General features: G+C 37.1%; 1 protein-coding gene across 4 annotated transcripts in view; it reads left to right on the top strand.

The window, feature by feature from the left end:
* The window catches only part of NCOA3 (nuclear receptor coactivator 3), a 63,106-nt gene that overhangs the window by 16,921 nt on the left and 21,189 nt on the right, over positions 1-24,996 (top strand). For all 4 annotated transcript variants that reach the window (XM_010396759.3, XM_010396760.3, XM_010396745.3 and 1 more), the window contains exons 3-6: positions 9,485-9,566; positions 16,476-16,549; positions 22,953-23,060; positions 24,815-24,987. In XM_010396759.3, the coding sequence (XP_010395061.1) occupies positions 22,963-23,060; positions 24,815-24,987 (271 nt within the window). In that variant the 5' untranslated portion in view covers positions 9,485-9,566; positions 16,476-16,549; positions 22,953-22,962. The remainder of the gene's footprint in view (positions 1-9,484; positions 9,567-16,475; positions 16,550-22,952; positions 23,061-24,814; positions 24,988-24,996) is intronic.

Here is a 24,996-nt window from a genome sequence, read left to right as displayed (position 1 = left end):
AAAAAGAATGTGGTAATATATCTTAAGATTAAACAAAGTAGGATCAATTGTAATGTTACTTTCCTGTCTTAGTGGCCTATTGTTATAATGGTAGGAGTTTATCTCTGGGCTATAGTACATAATTCCCTGATGATAATGTTTTACTGAAACTCATAGCATAACTATGCTAGCATCAATTCAAATACCATGAGCAAAGTTAGTGCTGGTTGGTCAAGGTTTTTTTCCGTCAAGTATTAAAAGTCTCTCAGGATAGGGATTCTGTAGGCTGTCTGAAAGTGGTTCCTGTGTTCAATAACTATTTAAAAACTGAAATTTAACTTGTTGCAGGTAATAAAGCTTGCCTATTGCCCTTTTCTTGTAGTTCTCGGAGGAGACTCTGGGACTCTCCAGTCTCTAATACCTCTCTAGGTGGTACTTCTCTGTTTTATGTAGCACTGAACAAAGATACCAACCTTGGGACTTTTTCCTTTTTATTACTTCACTCTGCTTAATTTTTAAATAATTGAGCCCTTAAATCTTAAGATTTCATTTGACCAGAGATGTACACAATACCGCTGCACCTTTGTTTTGAGCAGTAAATTGTAGTGGATGCTCTGTGTTACAAACATTGGTACACAGTGGGTAGGTAACATCTGAAATATAACAAGATAACCTGACTGTATTGTGGAAAGATTAATTAACCTGATTTGGGGGTGATTCTGTTCTGCCTTTATTTTTCAATATAACTGAAGGTACTCTACTAAGCTCTGTTCACTATGAATGAAGCATGGTAAGGTGTATGAAAAAGAAATAGAGAAAAGGGGATCCTAATTATTGGAATGCTGAAATCTGTTGGTATAATATAGGTAGACAGCTGATCTTGCTTCAAATTTTGAATGGTAAGCATTTTTGTTGAACTAAGTGAATACCTCTTGCAGCCAAACAAAATGTACCTGCATATACTCAAACTTAATCAGATTTTAATGACAGCATTGAGCTTGAAACATTTCCATATTTCAAGGACAAATTGGTGTTTAGAAATGTCACCTTTGTATTAAGTAGCTGTACATATTCCTTTCAATTAAATAAATCATATATAAGCACTGATGCTATGCATGGAAAACTTGAACTATTTTGATTTCCTTTCTTCAGCAGCTTACTTTGGCTTTAGTAGTTTTTGATCTCCTACTCTCAAATCTGAGAGTCTAGTTATGTCAAAAACTCATTAACAGGCCTTTAATTACTATTAGATCAGCGGATACCAAGATCTGATCTTAAAAACAGAGGATGTGTGTTTTTCAATAAATTTAAAAACTACTCTATTTTAGCAGCACGATGGAAACAGATACAAAGTAGGATTCTCAAAAGCACTCTTAAGACACCGGGCACTTAACTGTTCTTAAAGCCAGTTTGTGTGAGTCTGAGTAGACTCATGCAATTTGAAACCCTGTAATGGATAGATGCCTTCCCCCCTACCCTCTCCCCACAGCACTCAAACACTTTTTCAGAATATGAATCTACGTTTTCTAAACTGTAACGTTTCCAGTGTAAAATAATATCTTTGCTTTACATTAATTCTGTAACTTAATTCTTGTGCAAGCACATGGATAAATGTTCATAAGTACTGCATCTGCCAACTAGCAAAATGTGCCTAAGGCAAGGCAATGGGATTTATGGAGTATATTTCTTTCATGCTCATGGGCCCACACATATTGATGGGTCTAAATATATTCCAACAGTTAAATCAGTGATTAAATGCCAGTTTAAAGTCTCCTCTAAAAGGATGTTCTTAATCAGAAGTTGGGATCTGTCCTAATCAAGACAGTATGTATCCATGTTGTTTACTCTTCATTAGAAAAAAACTGTGTGTCCTAATTTGAATGTCATTGGAACTCCCTAAGTACCCATGCTGGGCAAAGGCCAAGTTAAGATACAGGTCCTCGACAGACTTCAGATCTCCATTTATGAGATGATTATCTATTACTGTGTGGTAGATTGGAAGTCATTGCTGTGTTACTGCTTATGAGACTCTCTGTGGGATTGGCCCCCATCAGTTCACAGAAAAGACTACTGTAGTCTTATTCGTCTGTTGTGTCATCTGTGCAGTGCACTATTTCAGCAATCTGCTTAAAGTAAGAATGTGTGGAAAGGGTTAAAGAAGTGTTGAGAGGTGGAGCTGACAATACTTTTTGAAGTTTTTTGAATGAGCTCACATCCTTAGTATTTTCAGTGTAAGGTTCTGTATGTCTTTAAAAAGCTTATGGAAAAGAAGTATAATTTGCCATAAGGAAATTTCTACTCTGTTTGCCAGTGAGGTAGTCATCGAGCAGGATGCCACCCTGGTCACTGAACTGAGTGCGCCTTCTACAGGGGTTACTCACTGGAGGGGCAGGAAAGTGGGGTTTTAGTGCTGTTGGCTGAGACCTCCAGCTACCATTTCAAATGAAATCTTGGAGGGAAGTGTGGCCTTTGCTAAGCCCTTGATCCTGCTGCTGCCTCATGCTTTGTGGATGCTGTGTATGGGTGTGGCAGTATAACCTAGAAAAATGTCCCTGTTCATTAACTACTGTGCAGCCAGGGACTTTTAACTGCTTTGTAGCTGGCAGGTTTATAGAGAAGTTGCTCTTGGTTTTGGTAATGTAGTGATAAAGCATGTTCTGTCTTGTTATCATGGAGAAGCTGTGCAGCAACAAAGCAAACTTGGTTAGATGAAATACTTGAGGATCTTGGCAACTGGTTTAAACCAAAACTAAGCATGTTCAAGTACTTCAAATATGGCACTTACCAGCTATACAGAGATCTTCACTGGAGCAACAAGATGAAGTTCAGTTTGCTTAGACATTCGATCAGTTTCTCTTCCAAAGCTTTAACTTCTTGGCTTAAGTAAAAGGTTACGCTTTGTTCAACAGAATTCTCCACTCATTTTTTAAATGTCTGAACCAAAAAGTAGTTCTGAGGCGCGTGTCAGAGACAGGCATTAAAGAATTAGAACAGGCTGCTGTGATGGAAAATGTTAGGCATCCTTAACCACAGATGTAGTCGTGCCTGCACATGCACCGATATGCTGTAGTTTATTTTTCTATTTTAGGCAAAGATGTCCACCCAAAACCAGCAAGGCTCCTTTCTTTTTGCTGCACCAATTTGTCAAAATTAACTTTCATTCAGGAGATCATCCTAATTTCAGCCTGGTATGAAACATCTGTTGCAATGATGGGTGTATCAAGGCTGTTTTATTAAAGATGAAGTATATTAAATTAAAGGTGAGTGTGTGTATGTCTGTGTGTCCCCTGATGTCCTTGTGGAAATGTCTGTTGATCTATGGTTTTAAATGTTTTTCAGTAATAGATTCCTTTTACCCTGCTGCCAATGTGGTACTCCAAATTGTAGAAAGAGCAAAAGTAATACTATTTCTGTTTGGTAGGGTCTCATTTTCATGACCTGTTGTGTTAACAGGGAAGGGAAAACTACATCTGATTGGCCTCATGCATAATGCAAATGTAGCACATTTTAAAAACAACTTACTTTAAAATACCCTTACAGGGCTAAAAATATCTTTACACATAACAGGTGAACACAGCTTATTTCTAATTGTTTTCGTGAGCTAGGTACAGTCTTCAGAAACTGGAAAAATGCATGCTGTAGACATCTGTAAAGAACTTGCATGCTTTCCCAAAATGTGTTTTTCCTAAATGACTTCAGAATAGGACACTGGATTGGGTGGAGTCTCACAGTCTCAGTAGGACTGAGACATGCTGTTAATTCAAGGGCAGTCAGTCTCTTATCAGCTTCATGAACTGCATGATAAAACATAGATAGTATTAAAAAAAAAAAAAGTACATTTTTGAGTAAATTGCATACAGTTTAGTAAAGGGTCCTCAGAATTAGCCATTTTTTTGCAGGCTAGCTGGTGCATCATTGTGAATCTTGTTTGCTTGGAACAGTAATTATACAGACTCAGACTTCAGTTATTAGGTTACTTATGTAGTGATGAAGTAAAAAATTCCAAATTTTACTCAAGTTTTGTAACTGGTATATTTTTGGAGACAGTGCTAGCAATTGCCGGTATTGCCTTCCCATCCCCCAGCTTTTTGAGTCTAGTTTGCTTGCAGCTGCAGTAGTAGGCATCTTTCTTTCAGGAAGTGACCTTGGCTTGTATTAATCAAATTCAGAAAACACAGAAAAGCTTCTTGGTAACATGCTGACTTGATATAAAATTTTATAGTATCCATTTTCTTTTAAAAGGAGGCCCTCTTACAAAAAGGGAATTCATGTATGATATCTTACTTTAAAAGAATTTCTCTAAAATGACACGGTATTTAGAGAAGGCAAAACAACAAAACCAAACTGCACTTTTTACTGAGAGGAATGTACCGAGAGCTTTTTAGAAAAGTAATTAAGTCTTAAATTGGTATTGGCAAAACTGTATTTTAACCTAGCTAAGCTGTGAATATACAGCATTATTTGATAGCATTTTCTTTGGTGTCTTTCCATTTTTGAACTACAGTAGAAAAGCTTGGTAGTAGGGCATTAACTCAGTCAGCTAAGATTATGATGTCTTCAACTTTCTGACTTTATGTTTTAATCACTTCCTGCATCTTTTGTTAGCAGATCTCAAGGCACTAAACTTAACCTCATAGTATCTGCATTAAGCTGCCGCTGTGCCTATTTGCATAGATTAAGAAAGGAATCTACCTATGTCGGCTCAAGAAATCACTGTTTGACCTTGCCCACCAGGTGGAAATTGTTTTTCTTTGGCTGCTCTGAAATGGAGTGGCTGACTATTCCTGAGGCAGGTTTTAAGGAGGTTTTGCATTATTATCTTATTGCCTAAAACTATTTTGTGAATTGAGTTGCAGAAGTATGATTTGCAAAAGAATGATTTACAAAAGTTTGATTGGCAGTGTTTTCAGCTGGCATAGATGTTTTGTAAGAGTCTTTATCCTTTTTCTGGACCTGTATAGAGGTCTGAGACCAGAGTATCTTTCACCATTGCAAAGTGCACTGAAAGCCTTTAAGGTTCTAGATAATTTACTGATTTTGAAACTGTGTCTCGATGGCAAATTAGTAATAGCTGCCAACTGAAAAACAGTGGTTTTTTCCCCCCTTACGTTGTCATGTGCATTATCTTGAACAATCTACCTTGGCTTCAGGGTTTGGAAAACTGAGTTGTATTTTCACCGGCATCCTTACCATGAACCTTTTCTGCATGTGGATGGCATATTTACTCATTTTACCTCTTCACAGTATGTTCAGATTCTTGTCATCCTTTCTGCACTGTGTTAGAGATCAGACTACGCCAACATACATGCCTCCAAGTGTTTCCTGATTTGACTGCCTCCTGCTTTGGAATGGTTAGTTCCATGTGTCTTACTCTGCAAATGTATGCAATGACTTGCCATTCTACTTGGTATCAAATCAGAGCTGCTAAGATCTCTAAGTAAGCCTACCCCTTTCTGCTGAGTTGAATCATACTCTTAGGTTACAATGATACAGATTTTGCCTGAACTACATGCTTTATATACTTCCGTTCATGATGTATTATATTGTCCATTGCTACACTGAACTGAACTCTCTCCGCATCTTCACACGTCCTTTAGCCCTCTTTTCCTTGTAGTCTGCAAGACCAATAAAGGGGTGATAAATCTGTTGCTCTCCTTGCTTAAGTGTAGTTGGACATTGACTTTTTTCAAGTTCAAACGGATGCCAAAACAGAATCGTAGATGGTGCCGTTCAGATTTGCTGTCATCATCATTTTCACCAGTCTCCCAGAGAAAAATCTGGTGGCAGCACAGATTCTGAGGTACCCCACCATGGACTGACTCACTGAGTCTGTAGTTCCTGAGGTGAAAACTGCATTGTTAGTGATGACACAGTGGACCAAGAAGCCTGTTCTGTGTTCATGCTCTAGTTCTGTAATAACATGAGTGGAGTAAAAGTGCATCTTGTCTTTTTCAGTGCTAAACCAAGCCAATCTATTATAAATCTCATGTCCAGACCATTTTTTACTTTTGTGGCTATGCATTACTTGTTTTCCTTTGCAAGACACTGAAAACCTGAGGATTTTTGTGCCAGGAGCCATGAATTCTATTTCCATCCTTCATGGAGTAGAAGATGTCCTGTTTTCTAGTCAACATCTAGAAGCAGTCTATTATTACTGGTACTCTAGGGACTGGGCAGCAGTACTTCCTGGGCTGCCCGGCCTTAAGCCACAGCACCGTGGATTCCTCCTTTTGAGGTGAAACAAAGTAAATTACTGCAGCTCTGGACTGCGCATTCAGAATCTTTTCTGAGAGTTTTGTGCTGGTGCTCTCCCTCCCCTTTCTCAAGGTCAGACTTTCTTGTTTGCCAGCACAAACAGGCAGCTCATAGCTGTAACATCTCCAGAGTTGTGATGCTTTGATAATGCCTAGTATCAGTTCTACCCCTTCGGTTACTGCCATGGTTTTCAGCTACAGCGGGGGAAAGGGGCCCTACTTGTGCAGGTCTTAACTTCTGCCTCGCTGCCATACTGCTAACGACGGCTCCCCTTTCCTTTTATTTCCATGCTGAAAGCAATGCTCGGTCCGGAGGAGGCTGCTGGGCGTTCTGCTGCTCGTTCGAAGAGAGGGGAAAGGGAGGAGAGAGGCCCTTCTCCCTCACTGTCCGCTCCCTGGCGGGGGCGGGCCGGACCGCAAGGAGTTAAGGGCCGCTGCCGCCCGCGGTTCTGTCTGGAGCCGCCGCGCGCTCATTGGTTGCAAAAAGGTGAAATTGAAACCACGGTAAACTTTTGACCCTGTAGCAGTTCTTGTGGAACGCCTTCCCCTTGCCAAGAGCAGAGGGTTGGGTTCCCCCCCTTCCTGTATTTTTTCTCTGTGATCGTGCTGTGCTGCATGCAGCTTCTTCGAGGGAGGAGGAGGACGAGAACAAGTGCTTGTGTGCTGCTAACGGCAAAGCTGGAATATGCCTTTAACAGCTAGTACCAGCTATCTTCTAAAACTCATATCGCTAAACAAGTACGAGGCCGTTTTTCAGTTTCCGACATGTTTCTGTATGGTTGAAGAAAAAACAACCCAACAAAAAGCAACCTGCAAATTGATGCTGACGATCGGGGCTAAGTAGAAAGTGGTGAAGGGAGGATGAGTCACCCCGTACGCTGGTTTCAGCGAGCTCAGTTGCTTAATACACGTGTTGAGCTTTTTAAAAGATTGAAGTGGTGTCTTCTTACTGAAATCCAACGTAGAAATGTCTCAGTATTACTACTTAGTTCATACGTCCGTGAATTAAATACATATTTACCTAACTAACTACTTTTCTGCATCTTCCGTAAACAAGAAAACCCCAAACACCTCAGTCGGGGAGACAAGTAGTGCCAGCTGAACTTCACTGCCAGCTTGCAAAGTGTCAGGGGCCCAGAGAAGCCAATGTTACGAATTTTTATTTAGGGTGTGCGACTCTAGCAAATTCTGGTCCTAATTAAAGTGTGTGCCATTTTCACACTATGCAGATTTTATCACAAACCTGCAATATCTGTGGCCGAGAAAATTTGTCTTCCCTGTGTAGCTTTGCCAAAGCAGTCATATTATAGCAGCATTACATTTTCAGTGAAATACGAACACGACATTTCATTATTCCACGTTTCTTTCTCCTTAAATGTGTCTTTTCACTGACAAAAGAATAGCTAACTTGATTACTTTACTACATCAGCTTCCATTTCCTCCCTCACTAGCTCGTAGGCACAGATATCAGCCTCCTGTTCTTGCTGTAACATTAAATTTACTGAATGTTAAGTGCCACTTAATCAAGCAGTCACTCAGCACCTTACCTAGAGATACCATTCAAAACTCTTCCTCAACAAAGAAACCTGATGCCTGACTACTTCAGTCTGTGGTTTTCATATCTCTCGTGTCTTGTTCTTGCAAATAGTTTCATCAGATTTATATAGCATGTTCATTTTCCTAATTAGAGATTTAGCTGGGGAGGAACCCACAACTGCTGTGATTTGGACTTTTAAAAAATTCAGTCTGTAAACAGTTGAGTGGTTAAGACGTGTTTACAGCAGCATTAATACAGTAGGACAAAATTGTGGCTGTTAGGTGTGGGCTGTTCTTGTAGTGTTGCTGTTCTTGATGCAGCTTTTTCTGGGAATTGAGGGAGTCTCCAGAAGCATTGCCAGCAACATCGAGGGAACAATGAATATTAAATGATTAATAGCAGATCCTTTGCAGCCTCTTGTGTGCAATTCTCCTTGCAACTGCAAAAGAAACATGCACTTGTAATGATAGTTTGTGGCCTCCCTGTTTGTTCCAGCTGGTGTTCCTAAGCAGCAGCTATTATATGGTGTCTTTTTCCCCACTCCCTGTGATTCTTTGTTCTGTCCTCCCTGTGCCTGTGTACGTCCTGTCTGCTTCTCATTGTCTGTTTCGTGGCAGTTCATCTGCCTTCACAGTGGAACTGCAGTGAAGCTGCACATCATGTTGCCTGTCACAGTAAAATGGAATAAGTGCTCTTCTAAAGGAGAGTAACAACTGTCAGAAATTAGGAATCACTTCTGAACTCTTATTTCTGAAGCATCATTTAATGTGTCTCTCTTGAACAGTTGCATGATTGCATTGTGGTAACACTGTGTGTACATGCCTTTTAGTGGCAGAAATCCATAAACTCTAAAATTGTTGCTGCACATGCCAGCAGGAGGGTGGGAAACTGGCAAAAAAATGAACACTGACACTGAAGCTACAGAAGCACAAGTTTCATTAGTTTTGTAAATCCTTTAACTTCGAAGGACCCCACTGGGGGGAGTGTTTGTAAAGACTATTATTGAGAGCTAACTGCTGATAATGAAATGTCACTAGTGTAACCATTTCCTGTAATGAATGTGGCTGGAAAGAAGGTTATCACAGATACTGCGGAGACATTTTGTAACCAAAAAGCATTAAATGAGCACTCACAAACTGAAAATCAGTGTTGGCCTTCTATACTGTTTTATTCTGTGTGTTTATTGAGAGTAAATCTTGGTGTTGGTGTCCTCTCCCCGTATGCCACAGTGGAGTCTTGCTAGCTACTTTGTAGCTGCCATTTTAAAATTTTCTTCCCCCACCAAGGTTTCTGCACAAGTGAACAAGAACATTTGCAGTGAACAAGAAATTTAAAGAGAAGTTCATGCCGTGGTGTTTTCATCTCTATTTTTCTCTATCTAGAGTAAGCAGTTTTCTATCTAGAAAGCAGTTTTTTATCTGCTTTCTTCTAAGCAGAAGGATGGAAAGGTGATTTAGAGGAAATTCTAGAGCACAGCCTCTCAGTTTGGAAAACTACTGTATGTTTCAAAGCTCGTCAGGACTACTATTGCATGCTTCAAACTTCTGCTGGTTTATTAAGGCTTGGCACTTCCCCCTAGATCAGCTCCTCACTCTCATGCTGGCATAAATTATGCTGAAAAAGAGTAGACAGGTAGTAGTTGGACTCCAGATTTTTGTTTGGTTTTGAAACATTACCATTGTATCTGTCTTTTCTGCTTTTATATCTGTTTCAGCTGGTGGTGAAACTTACTGCCTGCAGTGCGATGGTTTCATCGTGGGATGCAATAAGTGGCTTTTTCTTGGCTTCTTCCTCAGGTTTGTCTCAAAACTGTCCTGTCCACATCCTTGGTGCAGCTTTTCAGTGATGAGTGAACTCTTGGTCTTCTGCAGCAATAATGGCTTGGGTTTCTGGATTTCAAATGCCTTTTTGAAGAGCATGTTTATAGCAACAACTTACTGAAAGACAGTTTAAAATAAAATCAATCTATTCATTTTTTTACCTCCTCTGCTAGTATAATAATTTTGTAAGTTCTCTTGCAATACCTTCAGGATGCACCATGAATAGACACAAAAAATTTTAAGCTGTAGACATGTGAATTCCTTTAAGGATATGTGTACATACACACAGTCTTGTTTTTCAGGAATCAGTATCTGAGAAATTTTTTTTCTCTTTTAATGTACAAACCAGTATGTAGAAAGAATAGTGTTCTTCTGACACAAAAGTGGTGTGATCCTTGATGAAGCAGACCTCCTGCTGCAAGTTGCATTTCACCTCCTGCACTTCCTTGAAAAACGTGATAAATACGAGGATTGGGTGCTACAGCTGAAAGGACTTTATGCATTTATAATCTCTGTAGGTTGCATTATCTGTGTAAATGTTTGTAGGTTAGGGTGGGTTGATGTGCCTGGATAATCAGGTTATTTCTAGCTTCTGTTACAGGCTCAGGTTTCTTAATCTCTCAGGCCACAGGGACAGTAAACAGTGGCTTTCCTTACTGATTTCTGCTGAAGTAGAAACAAATAGCTTTGTACTAGCTTTGAATTTGTGTTGATTCTACTACTTGGTCTTTTTAGTGTGTCACTGCATTTTCCTATTAAAAAAAAATCATGTTAAAAATGAGCTTAAGCTTTGAAAGGCCTGTTTGAACTTACAGTAGAGGTATTCAAAGCCAATCAATTTTATTCTGACTAGTAGTCTTGTTGGTCTTATAAAGATCCCTAAATACTATGCCGAATTTTGAATGAAATTTAGAAAGTCTACATCTGGTAAGTTATAGTAAGAATTTGATATTTTTTTGTTTTCTGCTGCCTTTATTCCAGTACTTTTATAAGGGTCTTATCTACCTTTTCTGATGTCCCGGCAATAAGGTTTTTTGCAGTCCATAGAAATGCTAGGCATTATTTGTTGCATGGATTTGCCCTTTTTTTGATTGTTTTTATAAAATGTCTCCATCATACACATCTGGTTCCTTTTTCTTCTCCTCCTGCAAAGACTCATGTTTTCTTTTCTTGTTTCTGTGTTTGAGTTTGTTTCATGACTGCTGTCTGATTCATCTAAAAATTGAATTCAGCAGAGAAATCCAGCAAGAAATAGACTAATTTAGTTATGGCACATAAGGCTTCCTAACTGCATTTTGCAAAATTATTCACATCTTCGTGTTACAAACAAAAAAGGCTTGCAAGCCATCCTCCCCCACACCCTCCATTATAGCTGTATAAGGCTCCTATTGTCTCTATTCATATTGAGATGTCACAGATGTGTACACTCTTCTGGGTTCTTCTCTCACATGAAACTGTAATGACCGGTCCTCCTTTGATTCCTTTCTCAGGCAAATTGGCATGTGCTCTACAAAACGAAATTTAGGTCACAAATAATTTTTAAATTATTCTGCTTGAGTGAATGGAAGATTTAGCTGGCAGTATTTGTATATACTGGAAATCTGTGGCAAAACATGGCAGAAGATGGTTGACTTAAAAATACCACCAAAGGATTGTGCAGTTTTACTGTGAAATGTAGGTGTGCAATTGAGTTTTAAAGCTATATTTATGCTATCCTGAAGATTAAAGGCAGGTGTGTGCGCCTGTGCTGTTAAAACAACTAGGAGTATTAGAAATAACTAATTCTAAATAAATACTTTTAATTTTATGAATATAAATATGAATAGAGACATTTTTACTCTGAGATTAGCTACCCTCAATACCATATTCCCTGTCTGTCAGAAGAGTGAATTTAGATTTTAGTTCTTAGGATAGATGTAGATTTCTTTGAAGTATGTGGAGCACCGCATGTGTTTCGTCTCTTGATTCCGTACATTGAGGTGTCATGGTAGACAATTTGTATTTGCTTGTGGACCATATTATTTGCACAGATACACAAATGGTTTAGTTGAACAAGCAGTAGCAGTGGTCTTCCATTCATTAAAAATTATTTTACTGTAAGCAAATAGATTTCTCTTTTACATGGTCTTGAGATAGGTTATTTATGTACGGAAAAAGCAAGCTTTTACAGAAACAGGAAACTATTCTGTTTCACACTACATGTCTGAACTGTCTTGTACCAACATCCTTCTATGTGTGGCTACTTTCTTCCCATCACTCAAAAGGTAAAAAAATCTGTTGATGCAGCATAGTTTCTAGTTGTTTTATAGGATGGTGAGATTAAATTAAACATTTAGCTAAATTATTTAAGGTGCTTCTCATTATTGTTTGTCATGTTGAATTCTGTTCCATCAAATACATGTGCCCTTGAAAGTATTGTGTATTTCAGCTGGGTGCAAATTCATGACTGCATGCTGCCCAGTTTCTGCCACTTTTTTTTTCAGGGGGTGATCAATGCTTCTGTCCAGTACTTGAGGCTTGGTAGCATGGAATGCTATATTTTTTAGAACTGCCTTCCAGTATTTAGGAAGAGGGACTGAAATTATTGTGAGCATGTTCTTACAGAATATAGTAGTAGGCTGTTGTTTCCTACCAGTTACGTAGTTAGAAGTCCCACTATTGTAACCCAGACATCACATCCTGTTTCTTTCTTTCTGGTATTTGAGCTAGAGATTTTTCTGTTTCTATATATGTATATATTCAGTAAATTTTAAGTTGTTTTTTTTTTAAAATAACTATTTACTACCTTCTTTTAGATACCGGTCTTTAATGACTTACCTATGTTAAAAATACTCTAAATGTATTCTAAAGCCGCTCAACTGAAGCCATCGGCTATAATGAAAGCCCTAATTACCTCTTCCAGCACAGTGGCTTGGAAATTAGTCAAGATTGAAGACCACCTTCAATATCTTTCTGGCCTGCTGTGTTTGAGCCTACGAATTCTCACTGCAGGGATCGTGCAAATAAGTGGCATGGCTGCATCATGCCCAACTGCCTCTTCCTTACGAAAGCTATATCCTGAGCAAACACCTCTAGACAGATAAGCTACTACCTGTTCACAGCTGGCTTCTGAGAACCGCAGCTGTTCTGAGGCTAGAATGTGGCTCACATGTCTTTGGAGCTGTGATGAGATGCAGTGACCACTTCACCACAGTGCTTTGTTTGGAAGCGGACAAGTGACAAATTCTTACAAGCGTTTGGCAGTGTGCGGTGAAGGCATAAGGGTAAAAAATAGTTCTTTTTATAAATGTGTTCACCAGGGCCCTGCTTTTCTCTTTCATACATTTTGTTTGCTGTAAACGTGGTCCTTTATGTGTTGCCCTGACTAGCAAACAGGGATGTGTAGGAAACAAATTAACAAGTAATGACATTCCAAAAATAGATCACATGCGTTATTTATCGGAGGAACGGGAGACAAACGCCAAGCATCTTCCACCTTTGACCATACCTTAACTAAAAATGTTCTGTCATATTAATATATGCAAAGTGAAAAAGGCTCAAGTTAATTGTCATGTCTGAAAAATAGCCCAGGAGTGCATGGTGTTTACTGCACATAAACACTGCAGGGGATTTGGTATTAAACCTGACAAGGTCTGAAAAATTAGTCTCCCTAAGATGGAATGTATAATATAAAATGAATGTACGTGGAGTTAAGAATAATTAACATGTTGCAACAAGGTGTGCTTCACTGGCATTATAGATGGCACTTTTTTTTTTCAACTGAAAGTCCTGATTCAGTGACTTCTCTGAGTCATTTATTACCTAGTAAATCACTTTTTTTGTCTGTGGGAGGAATGTGGGAGGGAGAAAGAGTAGAGAATGATCAAATGCCTATGTTTTGGAATAGTATTTTATTAGTTACTGTACTGATGGAGGGAGTGCTGGATTAGCACAGTGGTGTATCAATACAATTAATATAATTTCCTGTTTGCTTCATAATATAAGTATAGGTAATGAAAGACTTCTTAGTATAAACTACTTACAGTACACAAAAACCTCTTTATTTACTCAGTGTACATGAGTATCTGTTTCAATAGTTTGTTACATTGCAGTCTCAGATTCGCAAAGCTGTAGAAAGGTTCAGTGGCATTTTTTGTCTGCTGCGTTTTGCCCCTCCCTCAGAGGTTTAAAAATACATTGGTCTTATGCACTGTAATTTAAAGTGTGTTGTATTTGGGTTCTTTTTTAAAGAGGCACATTCATTATCTCTGAAACATTTAAGGAAGATTGTAAATGCTACCCTTTTTAAGTCTTCTTTTAAAAAGTAACCATTGTGTTTACCATATCGGGCACATTGTATATATATATATGTATATTTTTAACCTGAACACAGTGTAGGTTTAGGTGTCTGTCATCTTGTTGTTGTCTGTGCCACAGGTAACAATATGGTTTGTCACTTAGCCACCTCATCCAGACTGTAATGTAATGGTCTTTCTTTATGCGTTTTAAAAATGGGATCAAAAAACGTACCATATGTAAACTTAGATTTGGTAGCCAGGCTTTGTTGGATGCTAAGTTTCTATATGATGTGAATTGATTATCTTTGTAGCTCATCCAGAGGGTGGGGAAATCGGTCGAAGGTCAATATGTTGAGCTCATTGAGATCAAAACATGCTGAATATGATGTTTTTGTTTGCGCACTCTTGGGTTTTGGTTGAACAGGCTTTAGGCAGGAAATTGTATGCTTACATGTTGAAAATTGTACTGGTGTGGTACGATCTGATAGGGAAGCTGACTGCGTGGCCCCAAATGCCAAGCGTGTAGTGCATGGCTGTGCTTTGATACAAGCACCCTAATAACTTAAACTATTTCATGTGAAGCAAAACAGAGCACAATGTTAAAATATGTTTTGAAATTAAGATGTTAAGCAGTTGACTGATACCTCTGTATTTAGAAGAGGAGCATGTGGGTTTAGAGTAGGGACAATAGAGTTGAATGGTCAGCTTTGAATATCTAAGAGTTTGGACTGTCATTAGCAAAAAAAAAAGACCAAGTATTATTGAAAAAGATGGACGTATTTCATTTTTTCATTTAAATGTCATAGATCATAGAATCATAGAATGTGCTGAATTGAAAGGGACCCATCAAGATCATTGAGTCCTATGCCTGGCCCTGCACACCTCAAGAATCACAATGTATGACTTTGTGGATTATAGAATTTATATATCCTGTTTTATTTGTAGTGGTAGTAACTTGAAGTCTGATTTACTGTGGACATATGACATAATTTTGCTGTAGCATATTTGGTGTAGTGTTTTCGCTCACCGGGAAGGGTTTTTTTTCATCCCTAATTCAGGCTGTTTTAGTATCATTTGGGTCTGTAAAACAGAACCAAGAATATGTGTCTAGGTTGCCCTGCCAGTTGAGAGTTCTCTTAGAATGGTCCTCTGCAGTGTTTGGCCAGACCAAATGAGTGCAAATGCTGCTCTAGTCTCCCAGATTCAAATTATTCATAAGGTTATTTTTAAATTATTTTACTGCAATACTACTTTGTAGAGTTCATATTCTGGAGTTGTATTCCATCTTATGTTTTTCAAATTTGAGGAAAAAACCTGCACATGTGACTGAACTGTGACTGTAATTTATGCTACATTTTTGTTTTATAAATTCTGTCCAGCAGAGACATCAGAAAATAGCCCTTGTTGGGTATATAAGACTACCCCAGGGAAGCTAGATATCAAGCTAACACTGAGCAGTATATGTCTTGTATAACATTTTTTACAGAAATGAAAAGCTGAAGGATTTATTTTACTTGACATACAAATGTTTCTGATACTGCATTTTAAGATTTCTTAGGTTTTTCTTCTGTGTGTGTGTGTGTGTGTGTGCTTTTGGCCGAGTTTTCATGATTAGCAGAGGTAGATGTAGCATAAACGTGGTGTTATTGAAGTCTTTAATTAGGAGAAAATTTACTCTTGATGCTTACTCTTATTTGACCATATTGTCAATCAACCTTCTAATTGATAATTCAAGTTTGTATAAATAAAGCTACAATCCTGTATTGTCAAAGGGATGGTTAAAAAGCAGACGAAGGCATAGGTAATGTGTTGGTATGAAAAGCTTCAGTTTAATTTCTTAAGAAATGAGCTACTTAAATAAAACTCCTTCACCTGCCTGCTAGTGATTACCTATTAAATAGTCTGCATGTAGGTATCAGTTTTTAAACTCTTTCTTTGGGGTAGGACTATGGTGTGCTTACATGTGAATGTCTCATAAATACTTCCCAAGTGCAATTTATTAGCTTGAGCAAGTTCTGCCTTACATAGCACTTTAAGCAGTTTTCAAAAGATCAATTGCACAGCTGTTGTTTAAAACTTTGCCCAAGTTACTGTAATTCTCCATAGAGACCTGGAATCTCACTAGTTAGTACACTTAATCATACTTTGTATAAAATGAATGATAATATGGATTAACCATTTGTAGAATTCCACAGAAGGAGAGCGATCCAGAAACCTGAGTGTTCATAGTGCTGAAAACAATTTGTTACTCTCATGTATTAGTTATATAGCAAGCAGTATGTAAAGACCAATGTAGAGTGGCTGCACATTTAATTTTACTTGCTGGTCATATCTTCACTAAATAATTACTTTGATAGTGTGGCTTTTCATATTAAGATTTAAAAGTTACTAAGATCAAACATCTATACTAGTTTCACTGTTTCTTAAAAAAAAAAAAAAGAGAGGAACACTACATTTAAAATAAATACTTTTAGTTGTTGTGTGAAAGCAAATCTGCCTTACTGGATGGCACTTGTGATGTTAAGATTCAGAATTCTGAGCTGTTCAATGTATAGCAGAGATGACAGTTACTTGAAGTTACATATTATATATTATTTTTGTTTTTCAGGATGTGACTTAATGACTTCTTATTCTGAAGGCCCACTGAAAAATATGCAGTGCTTGAATGTTTGCTAAAGACTAGTAAGTGACTGATCTCATATTTGGACTATATATACCTGAACATTTTTAAAGCTACAGTTTAGTATATGAGAAGCATGTACTTTAAAAAAAAGGGGGGGGAGGGAAGAAAGAAGGAAAAAACCCAACTCAAGCCAAAAACCTTACTGCACTACTGCCAGAAAGTGAAATTGCTGCTTATGTTCTTGTGGATTCCTATCTATGTAAGTGGAAACATCAGTTGTTTCTGTGATCAGTCTTAGAGCAAAAGAATCTCTGCATAATACCAATAATATTTTGAATCAGAAGTTTCACTGGAAAGCTTTGATACTTCTTTAATGTGTATTTGAGGGAGATACAGGTTTGAAGTAACAAATTTCCACTAAGAATACAGAGTTGCAGAATGGAATATCCTCTAGATTTATTTATTATCAAATAAAATTTAAATACTACAATATGCATCTTGCAAAAATGTGTGACTTACATCTTGATTTTTAGGAGGGAGAATTATATTTAATATTTTAACATTGTATACAATTTTAAAAGTTCCAGGGCATCCTCATGATTCATTGAAATGAACTTGTTTGATTTAACGCTTTGTAATTGGCTTATTCTAAGTAATGCTAAGTTCTGCTTAGCCAATTTTTCAAACAAGAAATCAGCTCAGATAGAAGAGCTCCAAGGATGCAAGATACCACGAGTACACATACTTAATATAGGAAAAACTTGGTGGTTTCATGGGACCAACAAAGTATTAAAAATGTTTTCATGCAAAAAATATTATTAAAAAAAAATGTGGATATGTTTTAAATTAGTATTGTATAGTTATGCATTTTGGAGGGTAGTCAACTGTTTCAGAGAAACAGATATAAAAACTAATTCCGAAGCATCTAATTGTTTGTATTTTTGTGCCCCTGCTAGGACAAAATCTTCTCGCTTGCCATGTCCTGTTTGGTGAATAGGTCTTTCATCTACCAGCTACTGAGAATTTGGGCATAAGGGAATGAATCATGCTTGAGCTGGAGAAGGAAACGAGTGCATTGAAAGACAAGCTAGCAGAAAGCAATCTAAGGGATATTAAGTTAGTAGCTTTCCAAATTCTGGGGGGATGAGTTGAGTAAGACCAGGGAAGAAATAGTTGCATCAAATTGAAAACTTTCTGCTTACTGTGCCTAGTAATTTTGACATCATTTTGGCTTGAATGCTCTATAGGAAATGGCCTAAGGAACTTCCCCCATTTCAAACATACTGTACTGTTGGCATGTGCATTGTTTTCTTGTTACTCCAGGGCAGTATGTTAGAAGACAATGGGTTTTACCCTGTCAAAATACTGAAACCATGGCACGTTGGAAACTGCTACTCATGAACGCTCATGATTTCTTTAAATTCTATGGTTTTGTTTGGAAGGCTGTACATACGCTGTTGCAATGGATGGATTAGTAATTACTGGAATTTATTTTACCTGCCATGTGCAGAACCCAGTACCTTTTTAACAAGTCATTTATGCTTTTCACTGAGAAATGATATGGCAAAGGATGTAGGCCTTTTAAGCATTTTAGCATTAAATGCCTTTTTAGCATTTTAATAATAAGGACTGGTGTTTTTTCAGCACAGTTAATGCTGAACAAGAATATCTTCATTCGTTTTTGTTTTCTTGAATTGAGAAGAATGTTGGAAAACTTAGGATTATACCTGAAAAGATGTTGCACATAGTCCTGAAAGTTTGGAACTTTTGCTCAGAATATTGCTGCCTTTGGTTCCACTCCACTGGTGGGGTTAGGAGCATCATGATGTAGTGGTTCATTGTTGCTACAACCAATGGAATTAAGCAGTGCGTTGCTTTGAAGACTTTGAACCTTTTCTTATGTCACCTTTGTTTCTCTGAAAGTATAAACTTTGGAGGGCTCTGGACATCTTTATTCCTTTCAACTTTAACATTCCGTTTTATACAAACACATACCTATCTAAATTATTTGGAAAGAGCTAGGGCTTTTTTTCTCCAAATACGCTTTAGAAAATCACACTGGACAGAAGAATGTATGGGTTTGTGTCATCTGTTTTCAATGGCAGTGTGGCATAAAATGCATTTAATTTCTACAATGTTCAATGAAGTGACAAAGTATTCCAATACAGTGGAGTAACATGGGCAGTTTAATTTAGAAATTCAAATTAGTTGCAGGTGCTGATGACATCAGACTGGCAAACATTTAAGTACAGTTCTATATGTAGAAGTTATTGTTCATTAAATACCTGGCTTTAAAATGTAGAAATCCCAAGAAATTATGAATTATATTAGTAGGAACAGATAAATTTTAGAAAAACATCATGTCTTGTCCCTGCATAGAATTTATATTCAGCATTTCTTCATCCTTACATATAATCAATCTGCTGTAGCTTCTTGCATTTTAAGCAAATACTCGCATACAAATTTCATTGAAAAGTACATAATAGTATGTATTGTTAGCCTAAGTTCATAATACAGTCCCACTGTTAGTTGTCCTTCTATGCAGTAGGTTTGCTGTCTATATTTTGAGCTTCTGCATGCAACTTCAAAGAAAGCAGAACAATTGTCAGATTTTTCATGGAAGTTGTTGCTGCCATGTCTGCATTTCCATTATTCTGAGTAAGAATAATATTCTAGGACAGAAGATTATCATTCCTGTGTTTTGGGTAATTTATACTGATCTAAAATTTAACAGAATTTCTTGTATTTGCCCAGTTTTATGTGGTAACTGAGCTATTTAGTCAAATTAAGCTAGCTTTTAGATTTATTTTAGTCATGCAAATAATAGAAAGAATTTCACTCTGTAATTATTTTCTTTAAAAACGTGCTTCATTTAGGTAGGTAATATTGTGCGCTATAACTAGCAGAGAAGCCTTTCTAGCCAGCAGTAGTGGTTCATAAGCCAGAAATAACGTTGTTGCCTCTTCGCTCAGAAAGTAAGTTTACAAAGATGCCACTGTTAATTTTTTTTTTTTGCTTTTAGCAGTAAAAATGCAGAGAAGTTTCAGAGCTTCATAATTTACTTCAGGAAAACTCTCCCAAACCCCCAAAATAGCTTTCCTTTTGGAAAAGCTTTTTAGCCCATTAGAAATTACAGGCTCATCTCCAATGAATAAATATAACGCCTGGTATTTTTAGAACTGGTGATTTCTTTCATTATTAACTGACCGAGTAGTAGCTTCTTTTGCAAATACTTCCTGTAGCTGGGAAATTAGTTTGACCGTTAACAATTTGTACTGTAAATCCATCTGTATTGGGAAGCAGCTTCTGTAACTTCCTTAGCTAAACAGTTACAGAGTTGTTCCAGGCATGACCTGCCTGTGCGGCTTGTTGTATATTCTTAGGGAAAGAAAAATACATGTGCAGCAGCTCTGCAGCTTCAGACCTGCATAAACTACCACCGGCTACTTGGGTGTAAGAGTACGGTAACGTCCTATGCAAATTACTGATTTTTCCTTCCTTGTCCAAACTCCTATATTTAGGCACTGAAAAGTGCTTTTTTTAAAATAGAAGAAGGGTTTTATTCTCTGATATTTATCATGTTTCTGAGACAAAATGTAATAATTTTTGGTTTTCTATTTAATCATGTTGTGAGTTATTTCTCAGCACAAGTAGATGTTAAATCAAAAATGACATTTCTATTCTAAATAATTTAATGCAACCATGTAACCTTCAAAATTATGTTAGAGTGAAATATCTGTCCTAGCTCAAATTTTCAACTGCTTAATGTGTTTCAAATGCTTCCTCCTCTTAAACAGAATTTACTCTTGGCTTCAGAAATACTTGCTTTGTCCACATCCTTCCTGAGCTAGCCTTACATTTTACGCTCTTCCTTTCTCTTTCCACATTAGCTCTTAAACCTGCAGTTCTGTCTATACTCAGCCTGCAAGTGTAGTTACAGGAAGGGAAGCGGCAGTCCTGGAAATGTGCGCATGTGTCACTTGACAGCATAACTGAAGATTCAGCCTTAGCTGTGAGGTCTGTAGACATAAGACCTTGAGTCATATGTAATTCTGAGTATCAGCTTCAGATAATCAACTGCTTTTTGCATGATCATAAGCTGTTTTTATAATCTCTTTTTGGCAACTGCTTACTCTTTCAGAAGAGTAGTTTTTTATTTAGCCATTTAAATGAAGGAAATACGATCCCTGCAGTTCTCCAGTTCTGTACTGTCATCTAGTGGCCTAGCAGTGTATTTTTCTTGAACTTTACATAACGTAGGCCGCTACATGCGTATTTGGGAGTTTTTTGCCCTGGAGGAATATATGAATGGATAAAGGTCTTCAGACTTGCTCTTCCATGTCTCTGTTGATTTTGTCTTATTCATCCTGGTTTTTTAATCAAATATTTATATGTAATACCAAGTTCTTACCTGTACAGTTCATGCCCATAATACAGAGTTAGGCATCTTTTGTAATTGTTTATTTCAAATGGAAGATTATGTTTGATTGTTGAGTTTAATTCTGTTATCATTTTAAAAACATGTTATCCTTCCTTTTGTAATGCATATCGATTGACATGAGGACTGGTTATGATACAGTTTTATGTTAAGCATTGTAACATTTTCTTAGCTGCAAAGAGAATTTGTACTTTAAAAAGATGACATTTTTATTTCTGGGCTTTTTACACATGCTAGAGTAATCCAGTCCTCTGTCTTGTTTAACTTTCAAGGTTTTGTACTGCTGTAAGAAGAATGTTCTTTTAAATTCTCCACCTGGAGAATTTCAAACCCCCATACTGCTTCATGTAAATCTGTTCTTGTGTGTCCTTTCAGTTTAGACTTTAGAAAAAACTAAAGCAGATTTTTTTTTTTCCCCCACAAGAAGCCAATAAACAAAAATTCAGTCAGTCAAGGTTAGTAACCTTGAAAGTTACTACTTTTGAGCAGTAAAACACACTTTTTTATTTTCCTTTTTTTTTTTTCCCCTCTCCTCAGATGTCTTGTCCTGGAAGCAGTTAGTTAGTTTATTAGGTGCCTTTTCTGAGGGGTTGGTTGTCTTTGCTGTAAGGATACACTGCTGACTTGTGTTTCACTAACTTCTTGTTCAATGGGGTGCCCATATTCTGTTCTGCAGAGCTGCTTGAGTCCGTTGGCTACCAGCCTCTGATACCTTAACATAAACTTCATTTAGTTCTGTCGGTTCCTTGTCCTTGTGTTATGTGATCACTGACTCCTAGGAATTTGGTCATCCTAGGCCAGTTTCTTTTAACGAATGTCATAATGGTGGTTTTTGCTCGTGGAGATAAAGAACTTTTTCTATGAAAGATCTCTGTCACAATCTCTTAGTGCCTGGGTTATGTTATGGAAAAGTTTCTCTCTAACTGACAAGTCTAGCTCTATTAACTAAATATTTAGCACCATTTATTGCCACTGCTGTATAGGGTAAAGAACTGCAGTCTGAACTAGAATGCAGTAAAATAAATTTACACATAATTTGGAAATTTCTGTAAAAAGGATAAATTAATGCTGAAATTCTAACTGCCCAGATCTGTTTTGTTTCATTGTAGTACAAAAGACCAAAACCAATTTTTTAGATCATTTTATAGTTCTACTTATGTTCTAAAATACTCCAACTACATACGTAGCATAGATCCATTAAATTTTTTTTCTTCCCTCAGCATGTTGTTGATTATAGCGTAGCAGGACCTGACACAGCTTTCTTCTCTCCTGTGCTCCTTTTTTTTTCCTGGGAGTGAGGGGAGATGAGTGTCATATATATCTAATCCGCCAGGTTTGTTTAATGTAACTAGACTTAAACAAAATTACCTGGTATCTTATTGGGTTATGGCCCAGTCTTTGATGCAGAAGCAATAGAAATGAAAGATGCTTGAAGTCGTTGCTTGCCTTGGCCTCAAAGTTTTAGAAAACTGTATTCATTTTAGAAGGTTTAGCAAGAGATACAAAAACGATAGTAACCTGTGACAATGGTAATAGTAATCTGTTGGCTTTATACAGAGACAGGTGTGAAACTCTTGTAAGCCCCTTGATTTACTCCTAAGGATGAAAATTATTTGCTTCTGCAGTTGTATTTTGGTACAACATTAATTTATCACTTTCTTTTCAGGTTATTGAAATATATATTTAAATACTGAGAATTTCTTTTAAGACGAATTGAAGCTATGCAGTGGTCCCAGTACAATGGTGGAAATTTTAAATATCTCTGAAACAAATTAAATGCATTTTTAACCTTTACTTTTGCTTACAATGATACAAAGCTTTATAAACCTGTGTTTTGGCTAAATATGGGGTAGATTTTAAAGAAAGGTATCCAAACATTATTTTTTAGTAGCAAAAAAGTTTATGGATTTGCAGTAAGAAAATTCACTTGTAAATCTGATAAATTGCTTATCTGGATAAGTTCTCTGTATTTTGAATTAGTATTTTGAGCATTTTATTCACAATTATTGTTTCATTGCTTTTAGTTGCTGATGCATGGTCAAGATGAGTGGATTAGGAGAAAACTCGTTGGATAGTTTGACTAATGAGTCAAGGAAGCGCAAGCCACTGCCCTGTGATACACCAGGAGCAAGGTAGGTTTATATAGAACTTTTCTGGTTTTTAATGAGTTTTGAAAAATATTTCTCAAATTTGCATTGCAATTTAGAGTAAGTTCTAACTAAGGAATTTGTTTAGTTGAAAAATTCTCTAGGTCAGCTTCTGTTGTGAAGATAGGTAACTTTACTAATAGGTGTAGATATGCCAAAGTTGATGAACTGTGCTTTATAATTTAGACTCTTGTGGAAATTTTAATACAGTGAACATATAGAATGGATTGAGTTGGAATGGACCTTAAAGATCATCTAGTTCCTGTTCCCCTGTCATGGGCAGGGATACCTTCCACTAGATAAGGAATGACTTTTGAAGTTGTGATTGCAAAGCAAAAGAAGAAAAACCTCTTGCTTCACAGTAATTTTTAAGGTGACATCTTGTAGCTGGTAATTGATTTGACAGGCCTCATTTCAGGCAGTTACATTTAGCAAAGAATACTGCAAGAGGTTGAGCTTTTTGCTAATTTGTTTGTACTTCTTTAGACTATTTCTTTGCAAGTTCATCTTAAATTTTGGCAATCTATACTACCTGCCTGCCCCTCACCCAACTCTGTCAGATAACTGTTGTCTGAGGGACTCAGTTTTCTGTTCCCCACAAGTTTCATTGCTCTCCATCATGTGAAGTGTTCTCTTTTATCTTCTTCTTCCTACAGAGTATTAACTTTTATTAAATTCATCTTCAGGCGTTCTGTGTGCTAATATTTGTCCCTTTTATATATATATCCCCAGTGCCCCATGCCAATTGCCTTCATCATTCAACAGATTGTGTATGAGATCCTTAAATGCTTCTACTGTATCCGAGTGTCTTTTTATGAGTGTCCTCCATTCCATTTTCTCTTTCTGCAGTGTCTGTCTGTCCATTCAGGAATTCTTTTGCAGATTGTCACCCTTCAATAGCTTTCTTTATCTTTCAAGCGTCTGCTTTGTAATGTATTTGTTTTCTCCAGTGTTGGTCCATCCATAGTTTCCTAACTCTTTCGCTTGGTTTCTTCTCAAAGAATGATTATTCTCTTTCAGTTACCTTGATGTGTCCATTCTTGCCCCTGCCCTGAGTCCTTCTTTTCCTATTCTTGCCATACTGTGTATGACATTTCTCCCTGTTGATTTAGTCTGTAGACAGTATATTTACGCAACATATTAACCTGGGTAGGAAAAGGAATTTCAAAGAGACACTGTATCTAGCAACATTAGGTTGTCTGGGATTGCATGTTGAGATGGCATGTAGATCCTGGCCTAGAAATTTCTGAGGTATCACCTCTTATAGTCATCTCTTTACAAGCAAACTGAAGGGAGTTAATAGAATGTTAAAATTCAGTTTCATTTGTCTAATAAATTTTAAGCAACTGTAAAGCAACTTTTAAGGTTAAAATATACTTTCTGTAGGAGTGCTACAATTTTATGACAAAAGCAGTTGCTCTTTTCATGAAATCTGTCAATAAAGTAATAGAGTAAAAACAGGAGGATTTTTTTTTTATTAATAGCTTTCTTCTATCCTCTTGATATAAATTTGTATTTGAAATTCTTAAAAAAAAATGCAAACCAAACATAAACCCCAAACCAAACACCAGTGTAACAAAACACATATTCGCCCTTCAGATTCATGTTCGCTGGAAGAATAACTACTGCCTAGGTTTAATGGGAGGGTGTTAAGTGAAGTACATTATAGTGCACAGAGTGAGCACAGGTTTTGTATAGGATGGTATGTAAGTATATGAAACAATGTTTTTGATTCCTAGTCTGGTCTGCAGTGGTGAGAAGCGTCGACGTGAGCAGGAAAGCAAATACATTGAAGAACTGGCTGAGCTGATATCTGCTAATCTGAGTGACATTGACAATTTCAATGTCAAACCAGACAAATGTGCTATTTTAAAAGAAACCGTGAGACAGATTCGACAAATAAAAGAGCAAGGTACAGTTC

The sequence above is a fragment of the Corvus cornix genome, chromosome 20, assembly GCF_000738735.6.
Source record: "Corvus cornix cornix isolate S_Up_H32 chromosome 20, ASM73873v5, whole genome shotgun sequence".
Classification (NCBI taxonomy): Eukaryota; Metazoa; Chordata; class Aves; order Passeriformes; family Corvidae; genus Corvus; species Corvus cornix.
The sequence above is the reverse complement of the archived record's forward strand: the minus strand, read 5'-3'. Positions and strand labels throughout refer to the sequence as shown.